General features: G+C 40.1%; 1 protein-coding gene across 3 annotated transcripts in view; it reads right to left on the reverse strand.

Moving 5' to 3' along the window:
- Window positions 1-25,985, reverse strand: part of dnajc13 (dnaJ homolog subfamily C member 13) — a 32,374-nt gene that overhangs the window by 4,193 nt on the left and 2,196 nt on the right. For 2 of the 3 annotated variants that reach the window (XM_085419029.1, XM_085419031.1), the window contains exons 2-42: window positions 25,193-25,273; window positions 16,060-16,135; window positions 15,579-15,728; window positions 15,134-15,175; window positions 14,278-14,478; window positions 13,957-14,163; window positions 13,683-13,778; window positions 13,407-13,498; window positions 12,212-12,378; window positions 11,433-11,512; window positions 11,165-11,334; window positions 10,236-10,335; window positions 9,728-9,835; window positions 9,419-9,574; window positions 9,240-9,296; window positions 9,026-9,147; window positions 8,764-8,839; window positions 8,494-8,589; window positions 8,259-8,399; window positions 7,276-7,293; window positions 6,255-6,337; window positions 5,711-5,864; window positions 5,393-5,496; window positions 5,137-5,296; window positions 4,993-5,055; window positions 4,801-4,902; window positions 3,942-4,046; window positions 3,395-3,597; window positions 3,187-3,271; window positions 2,941-3,095; window positions 2,778-2,823; window positions 2,533-2,687; window positions 2,206-2,407; window positions 2,000-2,115; window positions 1,748-1,826; window positions 1,515-1,650; window positions 1,200-1,384; window positions 980-1,054; window positions 753-872; window positions 259-654; window positions 40-153 (exon numbers count right to left, since the gene is read on the reverse strand). In XM_085419029.1, the coding sequence (XP_085275155.1) occupies window positions 40-153; window positions 259-654; window positions 753-872; window positions 980-1,054; window positions 1,200-1,384; window positions 1,515-1,650; window positions 1,748-1,826; window positions 2,000-2,115; window positions 2,206-2,407; window positions 2,533-2,687; window positions 2,778-2,823; window positions 2,941-3,095; window positions 3,187-3,271; window positions 3,395-3,597; window positions 3,942-4,046; window positions 4,801-4,902; window positions 4,993-5,055; window positions 5,137-5,296; window positions 5,393-5,496; window positions 5,711-5,864; window positions 6,255-6,337; window positions 7,276-7,293; window positions 8,259-8,399; window positions 8,494-8,589; window positions 8,764-8,839; window positions 9,026-9,147; window positions 9,240-9,296; window positions 9,419-9,574; window positions 9,728-9,835; window positions 10,236-10,335; window positions 11,165-11,334; window positions 11,433-11,512; window positions 12,212-12,378; window positions 13,407-13,498; window positions 13,683-13,778; window positions 13,957-14,163; window positions 14,278-14,478; window positions 15,134-15,175; window positions 15,579-15,728; window positions 16,060-16,135; window positions 25,193-25,260 (5,061 nt within the window). In that variant the 5' untranslated portion in view covers window positions 25,261-25,273. The remainder of the gene's footprint in view (window positions 1-39; window positions 154-258; window positions 655-752; window positions 873-979; window positions 1,055-1,199; window positions 1,385-1,514; window positions 1,651-1,747; window positions 1,827-1,999; window positions 2,116-2,205; window positions 2,408-2,532; window positions 2,688-2,777; window positions 2,824-2,940; window positions 3,096-3,186; window positions 3,272-3,394; window positions 3,598-3,941; window positions 4,047-4,800; window positions 4,903-4,992; window positions 5,056-5,136; window positions 5,297-5,392; window positions 5,497-5,710; window positions 5,865-6,254; window positions 6,338-7,275; window positions 7,294-8,258; window positions 8,400-8,493; window positions 8,590-8,763; window positions 8,840-9,025; window positions 9,148-9,239; window positions 9,297-9,418; window positions 9,575-9,727; window positions 9,836-10,235; window positions 10,336-11,164; window positions 11,335-11,432; window positions 11,513-12,211; window positions 12,379-13,406; window positions 13,499-13,682; window positions 13,779-13,956; window positions 14,164-14,277; window positions 14,479-15,133; window positions 15,176-15,578; window positions 15,729-16,059; window positions 16,136-25,192; window positions 25,274-25,985) is intronic. The other variant, XM_085419030.1, reaches the window with a different exon arrangement.

Genomic DNA, 25,985 nt, shown 5'->3' on the forward strand with positions numbered 1-25,985 from the left:
GTGAAAGGCAGTCTGAAAGCACTTGTAAGTCATTCCTACTCTTTTGATGTTTCCCTCCTGCTGAATCTCTAGGAACTCCAGCAGCTCGGCTCGTGTCCCATTGTTCCAGATCAAGTAGGGATTCTCCGAGTTACTGTTCAGCAACTTCAAGACCTGAACGCAAAAAAGAGAAGTTTGCTTTGAGCACAGCATTTGGCCTCTGCTCACTGATGCTTAGCAACGTCCATTAATGTCTACTTAGCAACATATTCAACTGACCTCAGCGGGAGATGTCGTGCCCAGCTTCCTTGAGATGTATGGAGTCAGCATGGCTGCTAAGCTCTTTCGGATAGTGGGGTTCTCTGGAGGCGTACCCTCTATGCCATTGGTCTCTGAAACAGGGTTGTTTCCATCAGGGCTTTGTGGCGTTGGTGTGTAGCCTGCCAGACGGCTCAGGGCTATGAGGCTGAGTTTGGCCAAGTTGTTAGCGACCTCCTGCTGGTTTGTGTCCTGACTAGCCTGCACGCCACTCTCCTCTAGAGTGTAGTCGTAGTTGAACAGATAGACCAGCAGGTGCCAAAGCACACCAGCGTGGTACAGATGGGTCTGTAGGAAGAAATCCACCGCAAAGGAGCTGACGCACTGAACCGCCAGGGCTGCAGTCTTTGAGAGACCCTGAGAGGAAGCGAGGAAAATTGGAAATTGCTATTTTTAGTTCAAACTGCTGAAAAGAAAAAGAAGAATAAAGCACACACAGAAGATGCAAGACTGACCTTTCCATAGTACAAGATGTGACAGAGGTCTCGGATGATATTGGGCATTTCGATGATTTTTTCCCTGCATTCCTCAAACTGAGCTGCTACACTGTAGCACTTACAGATGTGCCCACACACCTGTGGTACGATTGGCATTTAGAAAGCGTGATAAAATGACAAGATCAAAATGTGCACATACAGAAATGTGACTGCAAGGAAAGGGAAATCATGTGTTTTGTCATCACCTGTACAGCCATGTCATCAGGCTTGCTGGACGCAGTTAACACAGCGACACACCGAGACAGAGCCTCCAACAATATCTGAATAAAAACAAGCACAATTTCATTATTCACATACCACAGCTTCTCCACATGCCCCAGCATACTTACACATAACCACATGAAGTACATTTTTTATTTCCCTTAAACTGCCTGATATTTCACAGCTTTTTAAGACGTTTAATACCTCAATGCCGTTGTCCCGTCGCAGTTCCTCTGCATTAAGAGCCGAGCAGTTTACAGTGTGGAAGGCGAGTTCAGCAGCAGCCGGGAGAAGAGGGGACGTTTTTGAGAAAAGCTGATTATCTTCCGTCTCCATTGTGATTGTTTTGATGAGCATGGGATAACCAGCATATTTGTAAGGCTCCAGTTCTGAGGAAGTAGTGAAAGAATCAGCAGCATTAGCTGAAAGACTGCAGCTGAAGGAACTCTCACTCTCTCTTCTTGCATACTGCGAGGCTATGTTTTACAGGAGATAGAATAAACAGCAATAAAAACAAACCTTGTTTATGCCGGTTGAACAGGATGCTCTGGGCTTTGAGGATGAGAATGATGTTTTCTGGGTCGGGGCCATCCACGATTCGCGCAGTCTTTGTGCAGAGGAACTCATAGGCTTTGTTAACTTTTTCAAACATATCCTAAAACACATTAAAAAAAAGTTGCTGAAATCAAATTCATAATTACTTTTAACCTAAGCAAAGTCATTTTTGTAGAGCTGGTGATGACTGTACGCACTCTGCCCTCTGGGTTTTTGTCAGGATGGTACTTCTGTGCCAGCCTGAAGTAGGCTTTCCTGATTTTACTCTCTTCGTGCCTAAAGACAAAAAGCCAAAAAAAGAGGGTGCATTTAATGACAGCAACTCAAAGCATTCTCTATATATCTATACATCTCTCTATATACCTGTATCTATCTATATATAGACATCTATGATTATAGTAAAAAATGTAATGCATGTTGCCTGCTACTTTGAAAACAACAACACTCACTGCCCCTGTCCTTTGGGGAGGTTGAGGACTTCAAAGGCATCGTCCACAGACATTGAAGGAGGTTTCTTCTCCACTTCCCTCTTCCAGGCTTCAAGAGTGTCTTTAAGCAGCTTCACCTGAAGGGACAATCAAATCATGATACTTTTAAAAACCAAACATTTTAAACACAAAAAAGAAAAAGTAGAAAATTTTCAATATTGACGTACGGCATCTCGGATAGGCCAGTCAGGGAAGCGGGTGCTGTCACACAAATGTCTGAGGTAGTAGATGTTGCAGAAGAGCTCATTGTCCAGCTGAGGGAAGCTAATGACTGGGATGGGACAGTACTGGTAAAGGGCCCGCGTGTTGCTCTGCAGCCTGGGGCTAAAGTCAGCAACATGGGCCGCTATCTTCTCTATCATCATCCGCCTGAAACAGAATTCAAAAAGAAACTTTTAAAACTCTCAGAAATTAGACAATGTCTATTGTTGCTGCAGTTATCTGTACATGATCTTTAAGTAAGCTAATTACGCAAGACAGAGACTACTTCTGACCTCATCTCGCTGCTCCAAATTGCCTCAGGCGTGTCAAATTCTCCCAGAAAAATCTCAGAGAATCGCTCGGCCTCGTAGTTCTCCAGATAACACACCATGGCTTCAGGCAACACAGGTCCCAGAACACTACGCTGCACAATGTCCTGACCCTTAGACTGTAAAGACAGCGCAACAGGTCAATGCCATTTTCAAAAGGATCTAAGATTCAAAGGATATCATCTATTGTAAAATATAAGGAACTTCACCTCCTCTGATTTGAATGCTTGTTTCAGATGAGTGTACTTCAGGAATCTGAAGACATCAGACAAAAATCACAGACATCAGTATCAACACTACATACATACACAAAACTGTTATAAAACTCCTTTCTAGAAAAGATTTTGCCAGCTGACTGCGCCGTGCTTTCACCTTGCCACAGGAAGCACGTTGGAGCCTGTGTACATCATGATGAAGAAGAAGACACCAGTCAAATAGAGACGCTGCAGGTTGGGGTTGTCCTGCATCACCAGGTACAGAACATTGGCCACCTTTTCCACCAGAATGGGGTCAAAGGTTAGGAGCAGCTGCAGAGGACAAAGACAAGCATTTTATTCAGTTCAGTGATGAGTATCATCTGGTCATGTGACACAACTTCAAGACGAATTGTGCAACTACCTGGACAATGTGTGGGAGACAGGCATTGTCAGCAATCATCCTTTTGATCTTAGGTAAAGGACGGATAATGGCATTGTCTTGGTCCCTGAGTAAAGAAAAACAATTAATAAATCCTACTGTATATAATACATAAAATAAAGTTGTAAAAGAGGACAGGTGGTTTATTTGGCGCTCACACAACCATAGAGACAATTTCAATGGGTCCCACCTGCTGGGATAGTACGAGCACATCGTGATGAGCATGTTAAGGATGAGGGTTGCCAGGTCAGACTCATTCATCACTGCCTGCCCTGTAGCCAGGAGGCACCACTTCAATTGAGGAATGGCCTGCAGGGGGCGCCATCCGTCCATCCCCTGAGCCCAGCAGCGTGTCTTTGCTGTCAGCACACCTGTACTCCAAAACTCCTGCATCTGAAAAAGATAAATAAAACACAATGGTGAGCAGAAATAGAAGCTGAAAACTAAGCAACTCAAAACAAAGACAAAACCACACAGAAATAAATGTAGACAACTGCATGAGATCAACAAAAATGAACAAAATGTTGCACTGCAGTAACTGAGGTAATGCACTAATGTTATATTCAATTAAATTTATTTAATAATTGTACTTTGTTTTATTGATTTAACACAAATGATAAAAACTGATGGGATGTTTTTCAGTTCACTGAGTACTGTGGCATTTTCTTCTCTTTATAAAATGACTTTACAAATAAAATTGAAGTAAAATTCTAATGTTATATTTTTTAATTACAAACCTCCTCAAAGCTGAAAGGTCCTCTTCTCTCCTTGTCTGCATTACCAAAGTACCACTCCTTCTCGCTTTCCCTCTTCATATCTGGTGCTGCCTCCAACACGTTGCTCTGTGGAAATTGAAGACATCCTTTGAAACTGCGCAAACATTAGTTACGCAAGAGTCAATGCCATTTTAATTCATCTGAAAACATCTGGCTGTGCGGTTGAGCTCATCAAACAAATTAGAAAAATGCTACAGCCCTTTTTTAACAAGTGTTGACCTCTGGGGCTGAAGAAGCTGACGTTAAAGTGCTAAAATGCCATTCTCTCTGTAGGCGACTTGTAGATGGTTCAAAAATGGAGTCAATCCCAATTGTCGTTTTTACAAAGCCTTTTCACAGCCTGCTACAAAAATATTTGTCCTCTATGGATACTCTCCTCCTTCATAACAACTCTAAGGGAATAATGGAGTTAGGGGCACTACTGCTTTCATTGACTGGTGTCACAAAGCCTTCTGGAGACAATCCCTCTGTGCTAGGCTTAACTTCTGCTAACTCAAGTCTGTGAACTAAACCTCGACCCTGTGCACTTGCTTTTTTGACCATTTCATTGAAACTATAAGAAATAAGGTAGCTTCTTATGTGGCACAGCCAGTCTGTTACTGAGCACGTATAATCATGTATGTGCATGAGCGCATCACACCCATACATTTAGACAAGCAGCTTGATAATCATGCTCGACAGTGGTAACTCGTCCAACTTCTTTTTTAAATATGGTTATTTCTGGCACAAAAAAAGACTACTGTCGCATCTAAAGTCAGAATCTAAAAACAAAACGAAGTACAAACAGAAACCAATTAGCCTCTTTCTTTTTTCTTTTTACCTGTAGCGGCACGGTAGCTCTGCTGGTGTGCAGATGTGCCAAAGTGAGCAGGTCCACCAAAATACGAACTCCATTTGAGTCCATGACATCCTTTACGTTTTTCTATAGAAGAAAGGGGAATTAATGCACAGAAAAAACAAAACGATGGGTTAAATTAGCATGCAACGCAAAGAGACTAATTGTATAGCTTACCTTGTGGAGAATGAGCTTGTAGAGGAAGAGTATGAGTCTGTCTCTTTCCAGTCTGTCTGTACACTTTAATGACAAACGTGTGTTAGATTTCAGGAGTAATTAAACAACACAAAAGCAGAGTGAAATGAGTTTGCCAGCATTTACCCGGTCCAGCATCCCCACGATGTATTTTGTGTCAGTGAAGGGGCCAATCTCTTCATAGCACTTGCCGTAGACTATTGCGAGTGCCTGCAGGCACAGGCACTTCATTGTAACTTTGGGTGTAAGCAAAAAGCGGTGGTAGAGTTCGTTGAAGAACTCGTATCTGAAAACACAACGAAGGGGAAGCATGACTCCTCTTTATAGATTTGGGAGGGAATAATGACATGGGCGTAGCTCGCTTGGAGGTTAAAAATCTTACGATCTCTTGATAGCACTCGATTCTTCGTTTTCGTCCTCCTCAAGCAGCAGTCGCAAGTAATAATCCCCAATTTTTATCTCATCTGAAAGGCACTCATATTTCACCTGTAACAAAAAGATGACACATAGGAGCACGGATTTGAATAATGACATGTTTATCTGCATACCACTGGAATAAGACTGGATTACAATTTTCTGGTTTTACCTTACAATCTACAGTTTTCTTTTGATTTAAATATTATACAAGTTTACTATAAAATGATTTTCTAAAGTAAATGACAGCCCAGAGACTGAACCGTACTAGTAATTGAGCACAAACCTCAAACTCCTGATGGTTCCAGGAGATAACTGTGGCACTGCCCAGCTCGCGGTCCACGCCAAAGGAACGCATCTCCCCCTCCAGGGCATCGCGAAGTTCCTCCCTTGTTTTAAAGTTCCAGATGAGGTTGGATCGCGCATGGTCAAGCTGGAATCTTAATGAAAAAACAGGACCGAGACGCTTGATCATGTCCTTTTAAAAATGTAAGTGGATCATACCAACAAGCCAAGCTTTATGATGCCTACATACATCCTAACAACGTTTTAACGTTTCCATATATAAACTTACTTGCTCATCACTTCAAAGATGACAGCTGGCCACTAATAAGCATTCTAAGCTCTGGTTGTGTAACCGATATTTCACTCAACAGTGAAAATTCTGCCCACTTCACATGGTTAGTGGTTATTTCTCCACATTACTGCTTGTTACTTCCTGTGTGGGTGCCCCTTTATTGTGCAGTATTGGCACAATAAAGTACAGCAAAAGAAGGTCCCATACTCACATCTGATTGCAATTTTGGGTTACCATAGTTAGAAATTTCTACCTGTAGTAGAAGAGCTCCCAGTTTGCTTCAATCTTTATCCTCTGCCTCCTCTTTCTCAGGATGACAGGTTTTTGGTTTGGATTCTGAAATTAAATCACAAAGGGACATCTTTGTAAGGTATTCCACATTATTCACAGACTTCAGTGTTTGCTCTGTCACATCACGGCACACAGAGTGGTAAAGACAGCGACAACATGAGCAACATTTTAGACAGAAAAGAATAATAAAGTGAAATTCAATGAATGGATAATAACATGTTGGGGTGGTTTTTTTAGAATGGAGGAAGTCAGATATTAGAAAAATTAAACACAAATATTAAAAACAAAACAAAACAAAACAATGAACCGTACAAACACAGAATAAAACAAACACAAAAAACCAAGGTGGGATCCCAAAGTTGGGTGTGTTCAGGAGAACCAGGTCTGTGGCATGTTTACGCTCTACATACCTATGTGAAGCTAATTTATGGTTTCAAAATTATGAACACAGTTCTCATGCATTTGATGAGTGCCTTTTCACAGCACTACCGCCAACTCCGAGTTTCAGAATGCAAAACATTGTAGTTTAGATGCTAGAAAGGATAACAACAATTTTTCTGAAATTTCATCAAGGATATTAAAAAACACTGCTGCATGGGATATTTGTAAAGGTCTTATTGTTTAAGGCTGTGTGTGGTCATTATTTATTGATAACTAAATATGCAGGTAAGCATATATATAGCTACAAGCATACTTATAGCTGCAAAGATCCAGTTCAGCCTGTGCTCCACCCTGAACATGCCCTCTGTTGTCAAAAGGAGAAGAAAAGACATGACGTGCTCTTTCATCACACTTTTTTCCTGGGTTCTATTTTAAGACTCCTGGAAATCCCTTTTGGATGTCAAGATGCGACTGCCCGACTAAATAACACGAAACCAAACAAAAACACGCCTGATGGGTCTCGTGAAGATGAAAAATGGTTTAATCGAGAGAAAGAACATGGAGAGAATGGAAAAAGGATCCCATTGGTCAGTCCTACTTACCAGGTTATTTCTGTCCTGCTGCAAATTTTGACAGCAGAGAAACCACACAAGACAAGGGGAGGGAGGAGTGGAGACACACAGAGAGATTATTGTTCCTCAGATCAAACAGATGAATTGCAGCTAAAGGGTCACAGATCACGATGCTACTAATATACAAAGTGAGAGTCATAAAAGTTACAACTAAATCTGTGATTTAATAGATGACTTTACACAAGATTTCTGTAGTACTGCATGACTAATTTTGTAATTATACTCATTTGAAAAACAGTAACAAATCCAAAAATAAAAAGGTGGCCGTGATTCACAGAGAAAGCAAACCAATCATTGTACTTCTCTGTTCAGTAAATCTGGGGTGATTATCATGCAGCCAGAGAAACAGAAAGAGAAGAAACGTAACTTCATTTTATTTTTAAGGGAGTCTTGATTTAGGGTGCACAAGGAGCAGGCAATACCTGATATAGCTTGGTGGCTGTCACCACCAATCTTGACCCACCCAAATATTTTTTGGGTGTACAAAAACAAAACAAAACACCTATTTGTGTTCAGACTGAAACACCACGCATCCAAACAGAGGTTTTCCTTAAGAGTAAGCGGTAACCCTTCGCATTCTGCACCTCGCCATACAAAGAGTTAAGCAAAATTTTCTCCCTACCTAAATAAAAGATTTATGGCAAACACATATGAAAGGAGCACAAGCAGTGTATAGAGCATATAACTGAGGCACATATTTTTCAAAGAAAGGTCAAATGTGATTGCAGCAAAGCTCTAACTGCCATACATGCAAAATACCAGCAGCAAGTGGAAAGTCTGCCATTGAGTTTGTCTTTGGATTCTGCAGCACTATTCAGCATCAGCACGAGAATAGAAAAAGATGAAAGTTAAAGCAACCTGAGCAGAACACACTTGCAGCAGCAGCTCTTTTGATAGCTCAGAGGTTAAACAGCCATGAAGTCTTTTTACAAATTAAAAGATATCATTCTCACCTCCTTCTGGGCTATGCCCATTTTATCTCTCCAGTGCATCAGCACGAGATCAGCTTTCTCCTTGGCAAACTTCTCCACTTCTTTGGCTGCTTTTCCTGCTATCCGCTGCCATTCAGGCACCTTGTTTCGATTCAGCTGGTCCTGTGGGAAACAAAGATATAAAAACAATTACAGATGGCAAACATTTTATTTTTTACTGACTCCATTACATTAAGGTGCATGTCTGTCCACATACCGTAGCGATTTTCAAGTTGTCACGGACGTGCATTCTGTCCACATCTTTCTCTGGGACAGGGTCAGGACTGTCCAGGTATGCCAACAGGCCTGTTGGCTACAAGCATAGAGATGAACAAGCCGAAATGAAATAAATGAAGACTTTAAACAAGCTACCTCAGCTGCCAGCAAAAAGTACAGGCTATTACCATCATCACACTAAAAGCTTCTGGCATGAGTATTGGAACAGCATCAATTTTTTTTTTCTTCTAAGAGTCTGAAATCGGCTTACCAGTATCCTCTTGAGAAGGTTTATTGCTACAGGGTTCTCTGCTGTCCACAGTCCCACCAAGTGACGACTGAGTTGCCTGAGAAACATCATTTATTGGCAGATATTTATCACCAGTAACAAGTAAAATTCTGTCCTATGATGCTTATCTGCATAGATTTTTACTGAAATACAAATACAGTAGAGGAAAAACCTGCAGCAGCAAAAAGATAAGAAAAAAAACGACATTACTATGTGTCAGTGTTCATGTTTACTGAGATCAGACCTGTTGGTAAGCATCCGCTGGTCTGCACTAATGGTGAACAGAGATGTGTGCAGATGTCTCGGCAGCGCCCCTTCACTCAAGGCCAGCTCCTGCATCTTGGTGGCTATTTCCTTGTCTCCCTCCTGAATGTAAATAAAGCTTAGTTGGTTATTATCATAATCCTGAGGCGCAACACATCCAGACGTCACTGTATAGCACCTACAAAAAGACTTACCTCAATAATAGCTTTCATCACCAGACCTGCTCCCTTCACTATAGCCATAGAAGGATGCTAAAGAAACGAACATCACCATTCAATATATTTTACATTTTTGTCTTAATCAGACTAATTGTTGACAGTATTCCTAATTTACTTTCCTCTCCATTTAGTTTCTTGCTTGTCAAGTTACCCACCTGGAATAGCTTGAAAAGTGTTCGCCCATTAGAGGCGACCATCTCAAGCAGCATGTCAAACTGCTGCCCCTCAGTGGTTTCACTGTAGGGGGCGCAGAGTGCAAAGGTTAAAAAGTCCAACAAAGAGCTGATGACCAAAGCTCCTGTTCCATGGTCCTGGAAAATATGAGAAAAAGAGAAATAACATTAGAAACATAGTATATATGATGTGATTTTTTAAATACAAAAAAGTTATGAATGTCCTTGTATGCCTGAGCTTCAGAAAAAAAGGAGAGAAAAACAGCTTGCTGACAATAAAAAGACATGTACCACATTAGTAATGAATTTTTCAAGAAGGTTTTCAAGGAACTTCTTGGAGGATAGCAGCGAGGCCTTGTTCAGCTGCTCCTGCCTCAGGTCATAATCATCATGCATCGGCTGGAGAAAAAGATCAAAGAAAAAAAAATCTCAGTCAAACTGCAAACTCCATGTCCCTGTACAGTCATAGCAAAAAGAAAGTGCACCCTCTATCAACTCTAATTTTTTTATGTAACAGGACACAGTGGGGGGAAAAAAAATCATCTGGTCTTTACAAAATTTTAAATTATTTAAATGTTGTGGAGGAATATTTGCTCACTCTTCTTTATAGCATTGTTTCAATTCAATGAGCTTTACGGGCATTTGTGTATGCACAGCTCTCTTAAAGGCCCACAGCAACATTTCAATCACGCTAAGGTCTGGACTTGTCCAAAACCTTGTCCTTAGACTTGAAAGACGAGTGCTTTCTTTTTACCATGGGTTTAAATATGTTTGACATCTCCATACTTAGGTGACTTACACACATAAGAGCACAGAGCATGTCTATAGCAGCATGTGTCACGCCATTGTTGTTCCTTTTTAAAGCTTTTACTGTCTTTACTCCCAACTTTTCCCTGAACCTAAAACACACAGACAAATTAGCAGATTTAAAAACACAACTAAACATTCAACGTAAAGTTAACAGGAACAGAAACAGTATTATTTTTGTGTTTTGTTTTGTTTTTTACATACATTATAAAAACAGGTCTGGGGTTGGATACACAAAGAATTCATTGCTTCAGAGGTGGCTTGTTGTTTCTCGTGCTTTTCAGCCATCTTTCAGGAAAGAGTTTATTGTTTATTTAGCACAGTGTGTGTATTGTGAATCTGGCAGGGAAACACCAAGCTACGCTAGCAATGAATCTCTCAGGATAACCAATTCTGGCTCATTTGCTTCACAGGGAACAAGGAATAAACAGTAAATACAGTTCCTCTCATACATCTCAGTGACCCCGGAAGACTGCAAGGCTCCTGGCAATACAGAAATGTAAAGATCAGAATGACCGAAGCCGATAAAGGGAGAGAGATGAAGGCGCAAAAATGAGAGGAGGACATGGGGATGGTGGAAGGTCAAGACAAATCGAGGCAGACAGCTCGACCGAACAAAGTGAAGCAACACAACCTCCCTTTAGAAGTGCTCATCGTACAGCCTGAGATGAAAGCAGAACAAAGATAAAAGAAGAAGGCTGATAGACAGCTAGGACAGACTGTGGAAAAAGATCAAGAAGGATATGAAATACAGAGAAAGGGCAGACTGAGATGTATGGATTCATATTTACGTTGCATCTGTGAGTCCAGACCCTTGACCAGACCTTGGAATGACAGAGCATGCCTGTTACCAGCAGCTCAAATGTATACTTTCAGCAAGTAAAAGGAGATGGGCAAAAGTACATATGTGGACAATCTTACTTTGGCAGCTGGGTGAAAGCTTGAAAGCCAGCCTTAGATGCCACCAAGCGTCGTATGGCCTGAAAATGACTTTCCAGTTCAGTATTAAGAGCCGGCAGCTCTGTATCCTGGCTTAAAAGAGCCAGGATGGCATTGTTGATGAGCTTCTCTTTGTTCTCAGAGAAAAGACCCTGGAGAGAATGAAAAAGGAGACATACAAAGAAATTACTGTGACTCCTGTTTAGGCAAATGCATAGAGATTAATCATACAGAAAATAAATCCACTCACATCTTGGGTTACTGCATGCAGCACTCCACTGTAGGATATGTTGGCATTGAATCTGAATACTGCATCTGCAAAATTTCCATCTAAGCAAAGGGAAAAGGGAGGAAGCAATGTTAAAGAAATTAATAGGATGTGCTGTCTGACCAAACAAAAGTGTGTCTGTCTATCTCAGCAGCAACGCTGGAAGGCTGGCAATCATAGAGAGGCGGGTGAAAACAAGAGTAACCAGAACACTTTTTCTCACAATCGCTCCATGGAGATGTTAACAGTGTCATCCTCGGTTGTACAAATAACAGTGATCAGAAAAACCAAAGAAATAAAACGGACTCAATCACAGTGGGACGCCAGTGTGAATACAGGGATGCAGGTTCAAGTTAGAGATAATGTGTGACACACGCAAAACCAAATATCTCATTTTGGAAAGGCGTGGGGGACGGGAGGGGCATGTGATAAGCAGTTTGGTCAGGGAACGTTTTAAAGGTCTGTGTGGCTGTACTTAAGACACCGCGTGGTGCCGGTTTTTAACGTCATGTATAATAATTCTGTTAAAATTAGTGAGACAAGGAATTAGTGAAAAAAAACATTAAGGGGAAAAAATGTAATGTCAATTACATTTTTCATAAAAATCAAAGAGGTTGAGGAAAATATCACCAGTGCCACCGAAGAAGCACCACTTACACTACTGTGTAAAATATTAACATTTAAATATGACTGTAGAGCAGATCAAAAACAAGATCCATGAATTTGTATCAGATTTTATGAGACAAAGGGGTCTGACTCACTGGGAGGTGCTGCCAGGAACCTGAGATGCAAACTCTCCACTTCTTCATCCACAGGCATGCTCAGTAGCCCCCATCTCTGTCCTCGCTGGGTGGGAGCCATCTTGACACACACATCTCTGTTGCCTGATGCTCTGACTCCATCAAGTAAGCTGGCTAACAGGGAGTCCCTACAAGCGCACATACAGACAGACTCAGCAAAATGCACTAATGATCAGAGGGAGTGGCACCGGAAAAATAAATTAACTTAGAGATCACGGATAGAAAACACGGATCACACATAACATCATGGCCACCTGCTTAATATTGTGTTGGGCCAACTTTTGCTGCCAAAACAGTCCTGAAATGTCGAGGCATGGACTCCATCAGACCCCTGAAAGTGTGCTGTGGTATCTAGCACTAATATATTAGCAACAGATCCTTTAAGGTGGAGCCTCCATGGATCGGACTCGCTTGTCCAGCACATCCCACAGATGTGCGATTGGACTGAGATCGGGGGAATTTGGAGGCCAAGTCAACACCTCAAACTCCTCGCTGTCCTCCTATTCTGCCACCTTTCTATCGGAACAATTTGAGCTACAGAAGGTCATCTGTTGGATCAGACCACACCGGCCAACCTTCACTGCTGGGGAAGACCCCAGAAGAGCTGCAGTTTTGGAGATGCTCTGACCCAGCCATCTAGCCATCACAATGTTGCCCTCGGCAAATTCACAAATCCTTAGTGTTGCCAATTTTCTGGCTTCTAACACATCAGCTTTGAAGAAAAAGAAAAACATTCACTTGCTTCCTAATATATCCCACACACTAGAACAGGGGTGGGCAACTCCAGGCCTTGAGGGCCGGTGTCCCTGCAGGTTTTAGATGTGTCCTTGGACCAACACAGCTGATTTAAATGGCTAAATTAGCTCCTCAACAAGTCCTGCAGTTCTCCAGAGGCCTGATAACGAACTAATCATGTGATTCAGGTGTGTTGACCCAGGGTGAGATCTAAAACCTGCAGGGACACCGGCCCTCAAGGCCTGGAATTGCCCACCCCTGCACTAGAAGGTGCTTTGATTAAGAGATAATTAATGTTATTCACTTCTTCACTTCACCTGTAAGTGGTCATAATGTTATGCCTGATCGATGTGCCATTACGGTTAAAGAGAAAAAAATTCTAACTGAAATTTAGCGTGACAAAAAACACTGTCGAACGTACCTTTCTGTGGAGGAGAACTTCCTGATCTGACCTCGGATAAATTCTACAGTAAACACCTGAGGATTTTCCACATCACAGATGAGAGCAAATATCTGAGGGGAGATGAGACAGAGCGAGAATGCCCAAAAGAGAGTGGGAGGGGATAGTTTAGCCTAATAATATATAATGAAGCAAAAAAAACAACAACATTTACCTCTCATTACAGCTGCACACAATATGCTTTTGAGTGAGTGACTTTTAGTGCCAAAATTATTCCAACTTTTTGTTAAGGCTCACCTCTCCAAAGGGTTTGATGGTGACTATGTTGTACGAAGCGGGGTCTCTCTCCACTAGACACGTCTCTGTCAGGGCCAGGATGCGCTTAACGGGTTCCTGGAAGAGACAAAAAGCACAAACATCTTAACATGAATGATACTCTCAAAAAATCAGCACATTTTTCAAATAATCCACTACATAATCAGATTAGAAACCTAGTCAATTTTTGGATAGAATGTTCACAACCACCACCCTACAACAATGAGAAGAGCAAAATAAACTAGAGCGTTCTCACCGGATGTCGAGGGGTGATCTTCTGCACCACAAACTCTGCTAGGGAAGTTATGCTCTCGTCTGAGCTGTATTTCCCCAACCTGTCTGTCATGAAACCCTCAAAAGTTAGAGCCTCCTTCCTCAATCGAAGAGTGATGCCAATAAAGTTCCCGGCATGCTCTATGGCACTGCGAATGATTTCATCTCGATGCTCTGAGGCAAACAGATGCTGAAAGAAAGGAAAAGGAAGGTGAAGAGAAACTTGCTCATATGTTTTTAAAGAAATAATGAATTTTTAAAAAGCTCCTTAATATACAAAAACACAAACTTTATGAACACATACCAGTCTGCTGAAGCCACCGTAAAGGATGCAAAATCCTCCCTGGTAATCGGAGACCTCGACAAAGCCCTCTACATTTCGGTAATCATAGGAACACACCACTCGGTTAGTGTGGGGGTCGATCTGGTCGATGCCGCCTGGTGTCACCTCTAAACTCACAGGCTTCCTTGTGTCACTCCAGTGGTGCTTGTAGCAATTGTAGCGCTGCCAAGAATGTGGCACATGTGTTGTAAGACATTGAATATAATGACCCAGCAATGGTACACCTACGCTATATGGACAAACCTGGGCCACAACTCTTAATCTTTGAATTGTGGGTGTTTTGATTCCCATTGCTACTGCTGCATAAAATCAAGCAGCTAATTTACTCATGCATTCTGCCTTTACAAACAATTGTGAAACAATAGGTTGTTTCAAAGAGCTCACTGAATTTGAACACGGTACAATTACAGGATGCCACCGTTGCAAAGTCATTTTGTGAAATTTCTTCCTTCTTAGATATTTCATTATCAGCTGTAAGTGGTATTATTGCAAACTAGCGGCATTTAAGAACCACAACAACTCAAAGTGGCAGACCACACAAGGTTACAAATTAGGGTCACTGAGTGCTGAGGTACACGATGTGTGCAAGTCGCCAACGCTCTGTTGGCAAACTGCAGAGTTCCAAACCTCATCTGACATTAACATCAGCACATAAATTGTGCACCAGGAGCTTCATGCCATGTGTTTCAGTGGCTGAGAAGCTTCTGTAGGTTTGACGTGTGGGTGGCCCAGTACTTCTGTACATATAAATGTATATTCAAACTTTCATTTTGATCTTTATTCTCTTTTTTTTTTAAGCACAAAAATAAATACTTACCCTTCCAGTTATCTTCCCCTCAGAAAACTCTGTTCTGAATCGCTGTGAAAAAAGAATAATAAGGAAGTCAACAGTGTGCAACCTTACACAGCTAACTGTTGAATCATTAATGACTAATAATTGTAAAACACAACTTCAACAATGGAAAAATACAACTCCTTCCATAGGAAATACTTGTTGCTGCTTAGTTCAGCATAATGACTTTAATTCTTTACAAGAACAACAGTTCCAATGATTCATATCTTTGCACAACACTGACAGCACATCAAACGTTGTGACTTCCAAGTGTTGCATTTCTTAAAAAAAAAAAAAAGTGCATTGCACATTAAGTGACCTTGTTAAGACACTACAGCTACAATAGGCTACATCAAAACACCTCAGTCAGGATGTAAAGTCTATTCAGTCAATGGTGGTACTATAGTACTAGCCATGTGTTTATCCTCACCAGCGCTTCTGTGAGCAGCTCTGTCCGGTGCTCTGTTGAAAACTTGAGCGTTTCCGACTTCTTGCCGCTGCCTTTACGGAATGTGAGGCTGAACTCTGTGCCCTGACCTTTTCCTACCGGGCCAATACCGCAGATGTCTCCATAAGTCCACTACAGACATAGACAGTGAAAATACAGGATTAAACACATGTTAAAGCATCAAAAGACCAGTTCAAACATTTAAAAAGTTTCCAAGTGCTTCCAAATGTACAAGAAGCATAAAGATAAATGTCTTATAAGATGCAATGATGCAGCAGTACAGCAGGATCAAATTTTGTGCACCGATAAACACAGAAAAATATATTCAGAGCTGTGATACTAAACCGTTTAGAAAATGTGGGCCACAAAGTGCCAAGAGCAGCACATCCCACAAGCATCTGTGAGGCACTGGAGGTAGAAGAAGAGGTTCATACATCATGAAGGCGTTCTCATTCATACTGACCTGATTTGTTACTTCTAGCGTGGTTGGGTTGTAAGTGGTAATGCCATGTGTCCCCACTGAGAAGACTCGCTTGTACCTGGAACACAGAGATGGAATGAGTCAGAAACATAGCCTACCCATCACCAACCACACATCGAAGCAACACCTACACCAACCCAGGCAGTCACATAATATTCGCTGAGAGTGTGGGGAACAGGGCGAAAGTGTGGTGGTTTTTTATTATTATGCGAGATCCTGATAATCTTGACAGCCTTGAAAAGAACCACATTAACTTATCTTAAAATTCCCACTCCGTTACATGTGAGAGGGTAAGAATAATGTGAAATGAAAAGCTCTATTTTTGGCCCTCTGTAAGCCAATGACGACTCAACCAAAGTAACTTTATAAAGACTGGGTTACCTAACGGCATCAACCATATTCAGGTTGGTTAGGTCAGTTCCCCTTTTCCCCAAATAGGAATACAGGATACAGCAGCATGATTTCCCATACCATTTGGGTTGCACTTCATTCCACTCCTTCAGGGAACGGAAGTTATAGTCATAACATTGTTTTCAGGTGTTTTGTGAGTCACAGGAAAACCTTAACTCCTAACAGTATCTAGCTTCACTGGCCCTATACGACAGTGAACGTGAACAATGTGTAGTTTCCAAACATTTACACACTGCCTTCAGTGGGTTTTGATTTTTGTCTGTGTGAGTCATCAAGGTTCCATACAAAACAGTGAGGCAAATTTTGGTTATTCATTGAATTTTAGGGCAGGTTTGCGCATAGGCAATACACAGAATGCATTTAAATTTTAAGGGAAAATCCAGATAAATCTCTTTAAATCTGTGATGTGGGGATTGGGCTCGATATTAGGGCTGAACGATATATCGCATTTGCGATAATATCGCGACATGATCAAGTGCAATTTTCTAACCGCAAAGGCTGCGATTATACTGCGATTATATTATACAATTCATGGGCTGCATCCTCCTGAGGCCGCATTTGTAGACCGATTACGTCACAGCGACGCGCCGAAGGCTGTCCAAATTACTACCATATCCCAGAATTCATAGCGCGGCCCAGCCAAACTCCAGTTTCCAGCAATGGCGGCCGCTACTAAGTTTTAAAATTACTCATACTAATCTTTCTGGGTCACAAAATAAACTTTTAACATATTTTCAGGCGAGAAAGTAGTTGTGTAAACATCAAATATCTGCTCGGTTTATCAAGATATCCCATATTTGCAAAAGTGCTTCGACGTTTTCAGAGGCGTCTGCTACCCACCAGCTCGACAGCTAGCCGGGAGCTCGAGGGTTACTGATGCGGCCGAGAACGGCACAACTCCCGGCACATCATTTTCAGATCACCGCGGAGTTTCGCTGCTCGGGTTAAACGTAATATATAAGTCACTTAGACAACCTAAAAATGTTATTGTTGGGCTTTTTTCAGTGTTTTATTTGTTCGTGAGTAAATCGGTTTGGCTGAGATTAAAGTTATTAGATTAGATAAAATAAAACTTTATTAATCCCCCGGGTGGGTTCCTCCTTGGTTTTCACACAGCTGACTAAACGTCAAACAGAAAACTTATTAAACAGAAGTATGAGACAGTCGAGAATTTACACCAGTGTCTGGTTATATTTTAGATAGCAAGAAGCAGACGGCCGAGTTTATTAAACTCCACCGAGACAGCGGTGACGCTAATCAGAAGGCTAGACCGTCCAATTTCACGCCTTTAAACTTTAAAGGCGTGTTTGTGTGTGTGTTTATACAATTGCTATTATGTTTGCACTTTATGTGTAATGTTACTGACTGCAGAGATCAGTAAGATGTGTGTATTTTTTATTTATTAGTTTTATTTATTTAATATTATTTTTTAATTGAATGACTGTCTAGTAGTTCACAGATGTCGAAAAACTGAGTGTGGTAAAGCCACTGATTTTTTTTATGTATATTTCTGCAATCTGCACATTGTACTGACTTTCATTTTAATGTTTACACCAGGGTTCCTTGCCAGCACTTTATGCTCAGATGTTTGTAAGCTAAAAATAAACTATTGTGTATGTTCAAATATACTGTTGTGATTGAAGAAGTTAAATAAAAATGTCAGTCATCAATTCATGCATCACCTCATGTCATCATAACAGAGGTCTGTCTTCCAGGAAAGAACAGTTTAAAATTAATGTAATATAGTATTGGCCATACTATATGATGTATTGCTTGTCTTTGTTTAATAATACAGAAGACAAATACCTTAAAAAATAATCGCATATCGCATCGCAATCGCAATATTGGGGCAAAAAATCGCAATTAGATTATTTTCCATAATCGTTCAGCCCTACTCGATATAGGGCATGTCACGTCTAAGCGCACGTCCTCCGAAATCGCTTTTGTTCTAAGAATATTATCTGACATATTACAACAAAAGGTTACAACCTTTTGTATCTCAGCAATTCTGTGATGACTCATTGTTAAATAGTGATGAAAACACAAATTCAAGAGAAGTTATGAGTGGTGCTTTCTAACATAACAGGAAGGAAGTGCTGAATTATGATTTCTCAGTATTCTAGTATGTTACGCTGACAGTGTGCACATGTCAAATGTGGCAGATCAATATGTGCTTGGTTGGAGTTTTTTGGCAACAGCAACATTTTCAGCTGTTTTTGCCCAATTCATACATTTTCATTTTTAAATTAAGTTATTTATGCTGTGTTTATTAAGAGAAAGAGTGCAAACACAGTGTGTTTACATATAAATTGTACCTGGTATCGATGTGCTTTCCATAAGTCTTGAGCTACCCTTATTCCTGCATATTTTGCTTTTAACACAGGAAATGGGTGAAGAGACTAATTTAAACCTGCACACATACATGGAAATACACAACATAAGAAAAAAAACAAAAAAACAGAGTTTGTACAATTCTAATGACCTTTAAAGTCCATATTTGGAACAAGCACCTTGATTCTTCAACCCAGCTTGAACGCTCTTAAACAAGTTTTCTTTTAATAGTTCTCTGTGTTTCTTGAAGGACATTCAAAGTTCTTCTTTGGATGTTGGCTGCCCTTGTTCCATTTTCATCACTGTGTTTTACCGGTGAGAAATTGTGACTGTAGCGTCACCTCCGGGCCTCTCGTGACGGCCGTCTGTGTGCAGCAACATGGCGATGGGCATGCCCACGTTCTTGGAGCGTCCGGCAACCACGACATTCTTCCCAAAAGTAGGAATACCTGTGCGTTTAATAATTTCCCAAACACTGTGTTTTACCCATGGCTGCACATACTCACTGTCTTACTGCTCCTCTGACCTCCTATGTACATATATGCAAGGATTTGAGTCAAAAACTTCAAATTTGTATTCATCACTTCACAAGATTTGTTGTCACTGATTTTAAGTCCAGCTCTTGTGTAATCTGGAATATATTAGCCTTTACTCATCATTTTTGTACCTTACAAACGGCTTCTTGACAGGTACCTGAGAGCATTTCTGCATCTTTGATTAGGCTTCACTAAATATATAATGGCTCAACGGTCTTTGCTCATTTTTTTTCAGTTTCATGAAATTTTTACAGGAAAATTACAAAAAGTCTGGTTTCTTTGAACCAAAATGTAAAGACAAGAGTGGTAGCTCAAGATATTTGCACAGTACACAGTACAGTGTGCAGACTGAACATGCTGACTTAGTTCCTTTCCTTTTTGTACATCCTCATTAGGTCCCGTTAACATGAGCTAGTCCAATGAGAAAGCCGAGTAAGAGGAAGTTAATATTAGTGGTTACTTTTACATAATCCATTTGCAATTCTGTATGAATGAAATGACTAACACAAGTTGACAGGCAGTTGCTTTAGGCAATGCCATTAGGCTCAGGCTCATCCCTCAGGCTGTCCCACCCCTTCTCCTTTATATACCAATGTCATGTCCTTCTTGGGAAGCTTCACCCTTAGAAAACTATATAAATTGCTTCATCTCTCTTGACACCACTGCCTCTTTTGCATCATTATGTTATTTTAAGGAATGAAGTCTAAAACCATGAGTCTGCCCTGATCTCAGGGTTCTGGCTCTCTACATGTCTTGACCTTGGTGCCAAATGGCTTGAATTGGATGTCAGCACAAACTTCGTTAATTATTAATTCTCTGTGGGCTGATAGACTAAAAAAAAAACAACAAAAAAAAAAAAACAATCTTGGTACAAAGGCAATATCCAGTCTTCTCTATCTGGTATACACGTGGAGGAAAAAAAAAAAAAAAAGCCAAATTTATGCCTAATTTTCTGATTTAACAATTAATTCATGTCTTTAAATTGAACCTGTGTTGAATAGTAGAATGTAGCTGCTAATAAATAAACTTAAACTTAAAGAACTTTATTGTCATTGTAGTTATACAACGAAATTTGTTTGGTAGCTCACAGAGGCCAGCAGCATTAAAACGAGAAACGGCATAGTAAACCAAGTAAACGTCAATGCCATTATTTTAAATGAAACAATAAAGACTTAACAAGAACTGACTTTCAGGATGAAGCACACAATAACAGGAAGAAATGAATACACAATGTAAGATGAAGCACAACTCAGATCAATTTAGGAGAGCAGATTATTAGAATGATTATTATGCAGTACTATGCAGAGATTATGAGAATGATTATTCCTATTATATTAAACAACCTTTAAAGCACTTTTGCAAGAATCCTTTAAAAACATTTTAAACATATGCTGTTGAATTTCAGATTTACATTCATACAAAGGTATGAAAATCAACTGGCCAAGACCTGGAACAATCATGTGTTTAGCCATCCATCATGGTAATAGAAGCAAAAACAGGTACAGTTTACACCACAGATATAATCACCATTCTCCTCTCTCCATTACTAAGGTTTCATAATCTTCCCATTAGGCAACTTCCTGTACCGTATGTGACTGAACACTTCTCAACCGTCTCTCCTTAAAACGTGCTCCATTTCTCACAAAGACATCTGAGCTTAAGAGTTGTTAGTAGGGCAACACAAAATAATCTTTCGTACAAGACTCAACATAAACACTGGATAACAGAGATGCAGAAAGCAGTGAATAGAGTGCGCTCCAAAACTATAATACTATGAAGGGAGGCAATGACAAGACCCCAAGTATAAACACAGAATTTTAACAGTGAAAAAGATGCATAGCTGTACTAGCAATAAGAAAATGACTGCTTTAAACTGAATAACAAAAAACAGAGATTGTGGCACTGTATTAACACACACCAAAATGATAACACTGTCAAAACGGTGCTCACACAGCTCCTGGATGACATTTAAAATTTTAATTCCTGTGGAAGCCGTAAGGGTGAGCCTAGTTTTTCAAAAGACTGAATAGAGGTGCTACACTTGCAAATATAAAGCAAGCTATAAAAGAAAATCAATTTGTGTAAAAAGTCAGGGAAACATCTTAATCTAATGCTCTCTAAAACTAGTCACAAGATTTGACTAAATCATGTTCACAAGCATATTTCAGTGGAAAACTCTACAGCAACAGTGAGTGAACTCAAGTCTACGAGATTTTCATCACTGTTAGTAAATCTGAAACTGAATCTGAAATGTGTAAAAAAGGAAGCGGGCAAAAATACAGAAACAAAACCTTTTCTTTTTTTTTTAAATTTTTCCCACCACCATCCCTGCAGAAAAGACCACAAATATTGTCTCTGGCCCAATCCCTGTGTCCACACTGGAAAGCGAATGCCTGATTTATAGTACTGTGTTGAATCCCTTAAGTAATGAGCGACATTTATGCTAGTGTGCTGGTGTGTTTGTATCGCTCTGCCATCACAAGCGAAACTGAGCCATTCACACTGAACTTTGAGAAACTCTTGAACAGTTACTTTTACTGAAATGGAGGAAGGAGAGACTCTGAACAACCGGCCCTGCGTATATGGACTGTTAGAGCTATTATGAGGAAAACCTCCATCTGTCTACACTGGCAGAATACAAAGTATTCCATTTGAGGAAGTCGAGGAAGTTGAGGAAGACAGATACAGTAATAGCTTAATACATTTTGTTTCACTGCGAAATCATCTTTGTGCTAATCAATAAACTGTGTTTACTACCAAACAGACCAATCACAGTGGAGGTCTGCATCACTGGGATGTACAGTTACATTTCTGGGAAGGTACACATCAGGTACAGCATATGGTACACAGCTAAGCCATAGCCTACGCTGTAGATTTACTGCAGTTCTATAAATAAAACATAAGGGCTGTCCTACTGTAATTGGTAAAGTGCATGAAGGCTCTCTTACAGACAATTTGAGCCATTTATTTATACTTTCCTTAAGTCTCTATTTCTGCAAGCTTTGCCTATAGGAAGTCAGTTTGTAGCACAGTGCTGTTAAAAAAGGGGTTGATGGAGATGATTTAGTAAAGTGTAAGAAAAAAAAAAGTTAAACAAAAAATAGAAAACCAACCAAAAGTTATAAGAAATAATTAAAGTTCTGAGAAAAGGGTTTCATTTGAAAATGGATAAATGCAACAACTCACATATCTTCTTTATTAAATCTTTTTTTAATTTTATTTTTTTCCTTAACTGTGATGTTTTGGCAAAAACAAACTGATTAACTGACAATTTGTCCTTTTATTCCTTCTGTAAGGCAACTGGCAATGTCACATGACATGTCACAAAGTCTGTCTCTATCACACATTAGAGTGTGACTCTGAGGCACTCCTGTGGCAACCTGAAACAGCTTCCTCTTACTGCGGGTATTGCAATTGCATAATTAAATAAAACCAAGAACATCATTCCTTGGCATGCTTCGTGGTGTGGCAAAAAAGTGCTTAATTGGTTGGTTAAAACCAAATGGTATAAGATATTTCTCACTACCCACTAAAGACAAAAGCCACCCACAATAAAGCTGGTATAAAGCAAGATGAAAACCTGCACCCTAATGAGAATCTTTCTCTCTGCTGATCTATCAAAGCCCTGTGTGGCAGATCCTCTAAACTGCGTTTGACTTGCACCAGAGAGACTGCTCAACTCAATCTCAGGTTGTCTACGTTTTCTGTCTGAGGCACAGAAATGGGTTACACAAGCACCAGCTCAAGTTTCATTTTCATTTCTCTGTGATCACCCACTCGCATAATTCTCTGCCGCCCTACTCTTAACTTTCTGTCACTTTCTCTCACTCTCCTCAGTGAGTCAGTAAAGTGACCTTCAAATGTTGATGGCAACAATTTATGTTTACAAAGGCCATTACATGTGATTCACATACTTTTCCTGCTCAGAAAACCATTCCCGTATGGATGGGAAGAGACTATAAGGATAGAAATTCCTGTTCACTAAAGCATTGACCTAATGACCTGCATTTAACTTGGGTCAGGAGGGTCATGACGTGAGCCTTGCAAGTCCGATAAACCACTAAAAGGACCTTAAATTGGATCCTCGTGTTGCTCAGGCATAAGAAGGGTGAAATCAGGAAAAAAAACACTTAAGAACATGTAAACAGATTTTTTAAACCAACAATGCTTATGGCTCACTGGTATGCTTTAGTTGCAGCTTGACAAAATTATATGAAATCTAAAACATCTTTTATTTTTATTTTTTGTTTTAAAGCCACTTGGCTACTATATGTTGCATTTACTGTCAAATTGCCGTAGTACAAATACATTTCATTCATGTTGCATGAAATGCCCTGCCTAACTTCACAGTTACTCCATTTCAAAATAATCCCAAACATGATCATATTTATTTTTTACCACAACTTCAAAATTGTTTCATAAGAAAAGTAAACATCTTATTTTATTAAATTTCTATGATTTCATAGCTGCGATGAAAAGTACCAAATAATCATAACAGGCCAGTCACAAATAATTTTCTGGTCAATGTTTTCTTTTTTTTTAAAAAAGCCTCTTCTAACAGATTCTTCTATTAGAAGAAGAGCTGCTGACCTCTGGTCTAGGATTGAGTTTAAATCATATCTGGGAAAATGAGCTCTGGCTTTCTTGTGATGGCAGTGTAGAGCACTAGCAAACATATTCGTCCCAAGTCTCCCATAGATGTTCAGCTAACATGGGATGAATGAAAAGGCCATTACATACGATTCAAATTTTCCCTGCTCAGAAAACCATTCCCAAAAGGATGTGAAGAGACTATGAGGATAGAAATGCTCAATCATAGGATATTCACTTATGCTTCCCACACCAACAAGATTCCTCATAGAGCATAAAAGAGCCACTGGATGTGTTCACTGTAGGGGTCATCGTACATCAACGTGCGTTTCTGCCGGACACTTCAAGAAGCATTAGTGGATGAACCTCTGACGATGGCTAATGCTTTGCAGCCCTGCTTAAGTTTCCCAGGTCAATAGCAGGCCTTAATGGGACAAAGGCATTTAGAAAGCAAGTATTGGTAATGTGATCCCACCTCCTGACTGCTCAAACTAGGACTTGTCCTTTCTATTAGCTTTGAGGGCTTCCAAGTACAGGGCAGCTACTAGTTTTACACATTTGCCGGTTTAAGGGTTCAATTTGCACACTGACACAACTTAAATGCTGTATAATGTCCCATAAATCGGTGTATGATGGACTTTGGGGGCTAATCAGATACATGTTCACAGATAAGTACGTTGGCTTCATTGTATTGTATTACATCATAACCGTTTTTAATCTCCTTTTAAAAATGCATTAACATACAGTGGCTCAGTTACTTCCTAAAGGCATAGTTAGGATAAAAATCAGTTGGGTATCTTAACTTTTCTACACACATAAAACACATTAGCTTATAATTTTTATAAGGTAGGCAGTAAACATGAAAGAAGGCATGTTTCCCCAGTCCAATAGGCTCTTGACATAACAAAAATGTTTGATGTCTTGTCCCAGCCAAGATATAATACAGTGTTTACTGTTGTTTAATCTCCTGATAGGCACTCATTACCACCTACAATGTTTGACAGAAAAAGAACACTAGCTCTATCATTTAGTAAAGCAGCTTTTCATGCATGACCCCCTATATTTTCCCAAGATAAAGAAGCCAAAAATAAAGAAAGATCTAAGTGATAATTTGGGGACATTTCCGCTTTAGATCCACTGTTTTGTGAAATTATACGCATAACATCTGAAACAAAATATACCGAAGACACTGAAATACTATTTGTGAGTCTAAAAAAAGAAAAACAAAACAAAAGTTGCATTCTTACTTTCCCCTCCAGGAGTGTTTGGTAGTATAGAAACAGGCCAGGTCTCTGTTTTCTTTGACGACATTCATCTTTTCACAGGACCTAAAACACAGAAGGAAAGTTACCATGACAGGAATTTTTTAAAAAGCAAGTTTTTCACCTTCAACAAATACAAAGGTCAAGGAAAAACATGTTTTAAAGATGTTCGTTTAGGCATTTCTTTAGGGTAAGTATTATATTTCCAGTTGTCATATCAGCTGTTACCAAAATCCTTAACCCAGACTTTTGTAATTCACAACCATACCATGTTTACATAACACACATTCCAGTATACCGTGACACACATGTCACACAGTCTCTGAACATATTTTGACTGAGATTTCCACCAGATACCGAACTAATACAGTGCAAACAGTGATTATCCATTAACAGGGAAGAGTCTTCTGCAGCTGGGAGTCCATGACTGAGTCATTCTTCACTGTTATAAGCTACAGCAGGGACAACCCTGTCTCTTCATGCTCTACCTCTATCCTTTATAGTTGCATTCTTGCAGACTCGCTTTGAAAAGTGACACCCCCAAGGAACCAACTGGGATATTACAGCTTGCTCAGCATAAACAAAGGGGAAGCAAATGTCTCCATTCCATGCTGATAACCATAGGTGCAAAAACAATACAGCAGTTCACGAACTGAGAATGTGTCAATAAAGTCTGGCATGAAGCCAGCATGGATAATTGAGGCTACGTAAATATACAGAAGTTAGATGGTGTCTTAGGGTTTGGCCAGGCTCCCAATTTGAATTTACAATGGGAAGG

The sequence above is a fragment of the Rhamphochromis longiceps genome, linkage group LG9, assembly GCF_057381845.1.
Source record: "Rhamphochromis longiceps isolate RC_006_pf linkage group LG9, R_longiceps_female_GT1.1, whole genome shotgun sequence".
In the NCBI taxonomy this organism is placed as follows: domain Eukaryota; kingdom Metazoa; phylum Chordata; class Actinopteri; order Cichliformes; family Cichlidae; genus Rhamphochromis; species Rhamphochromis longiceps.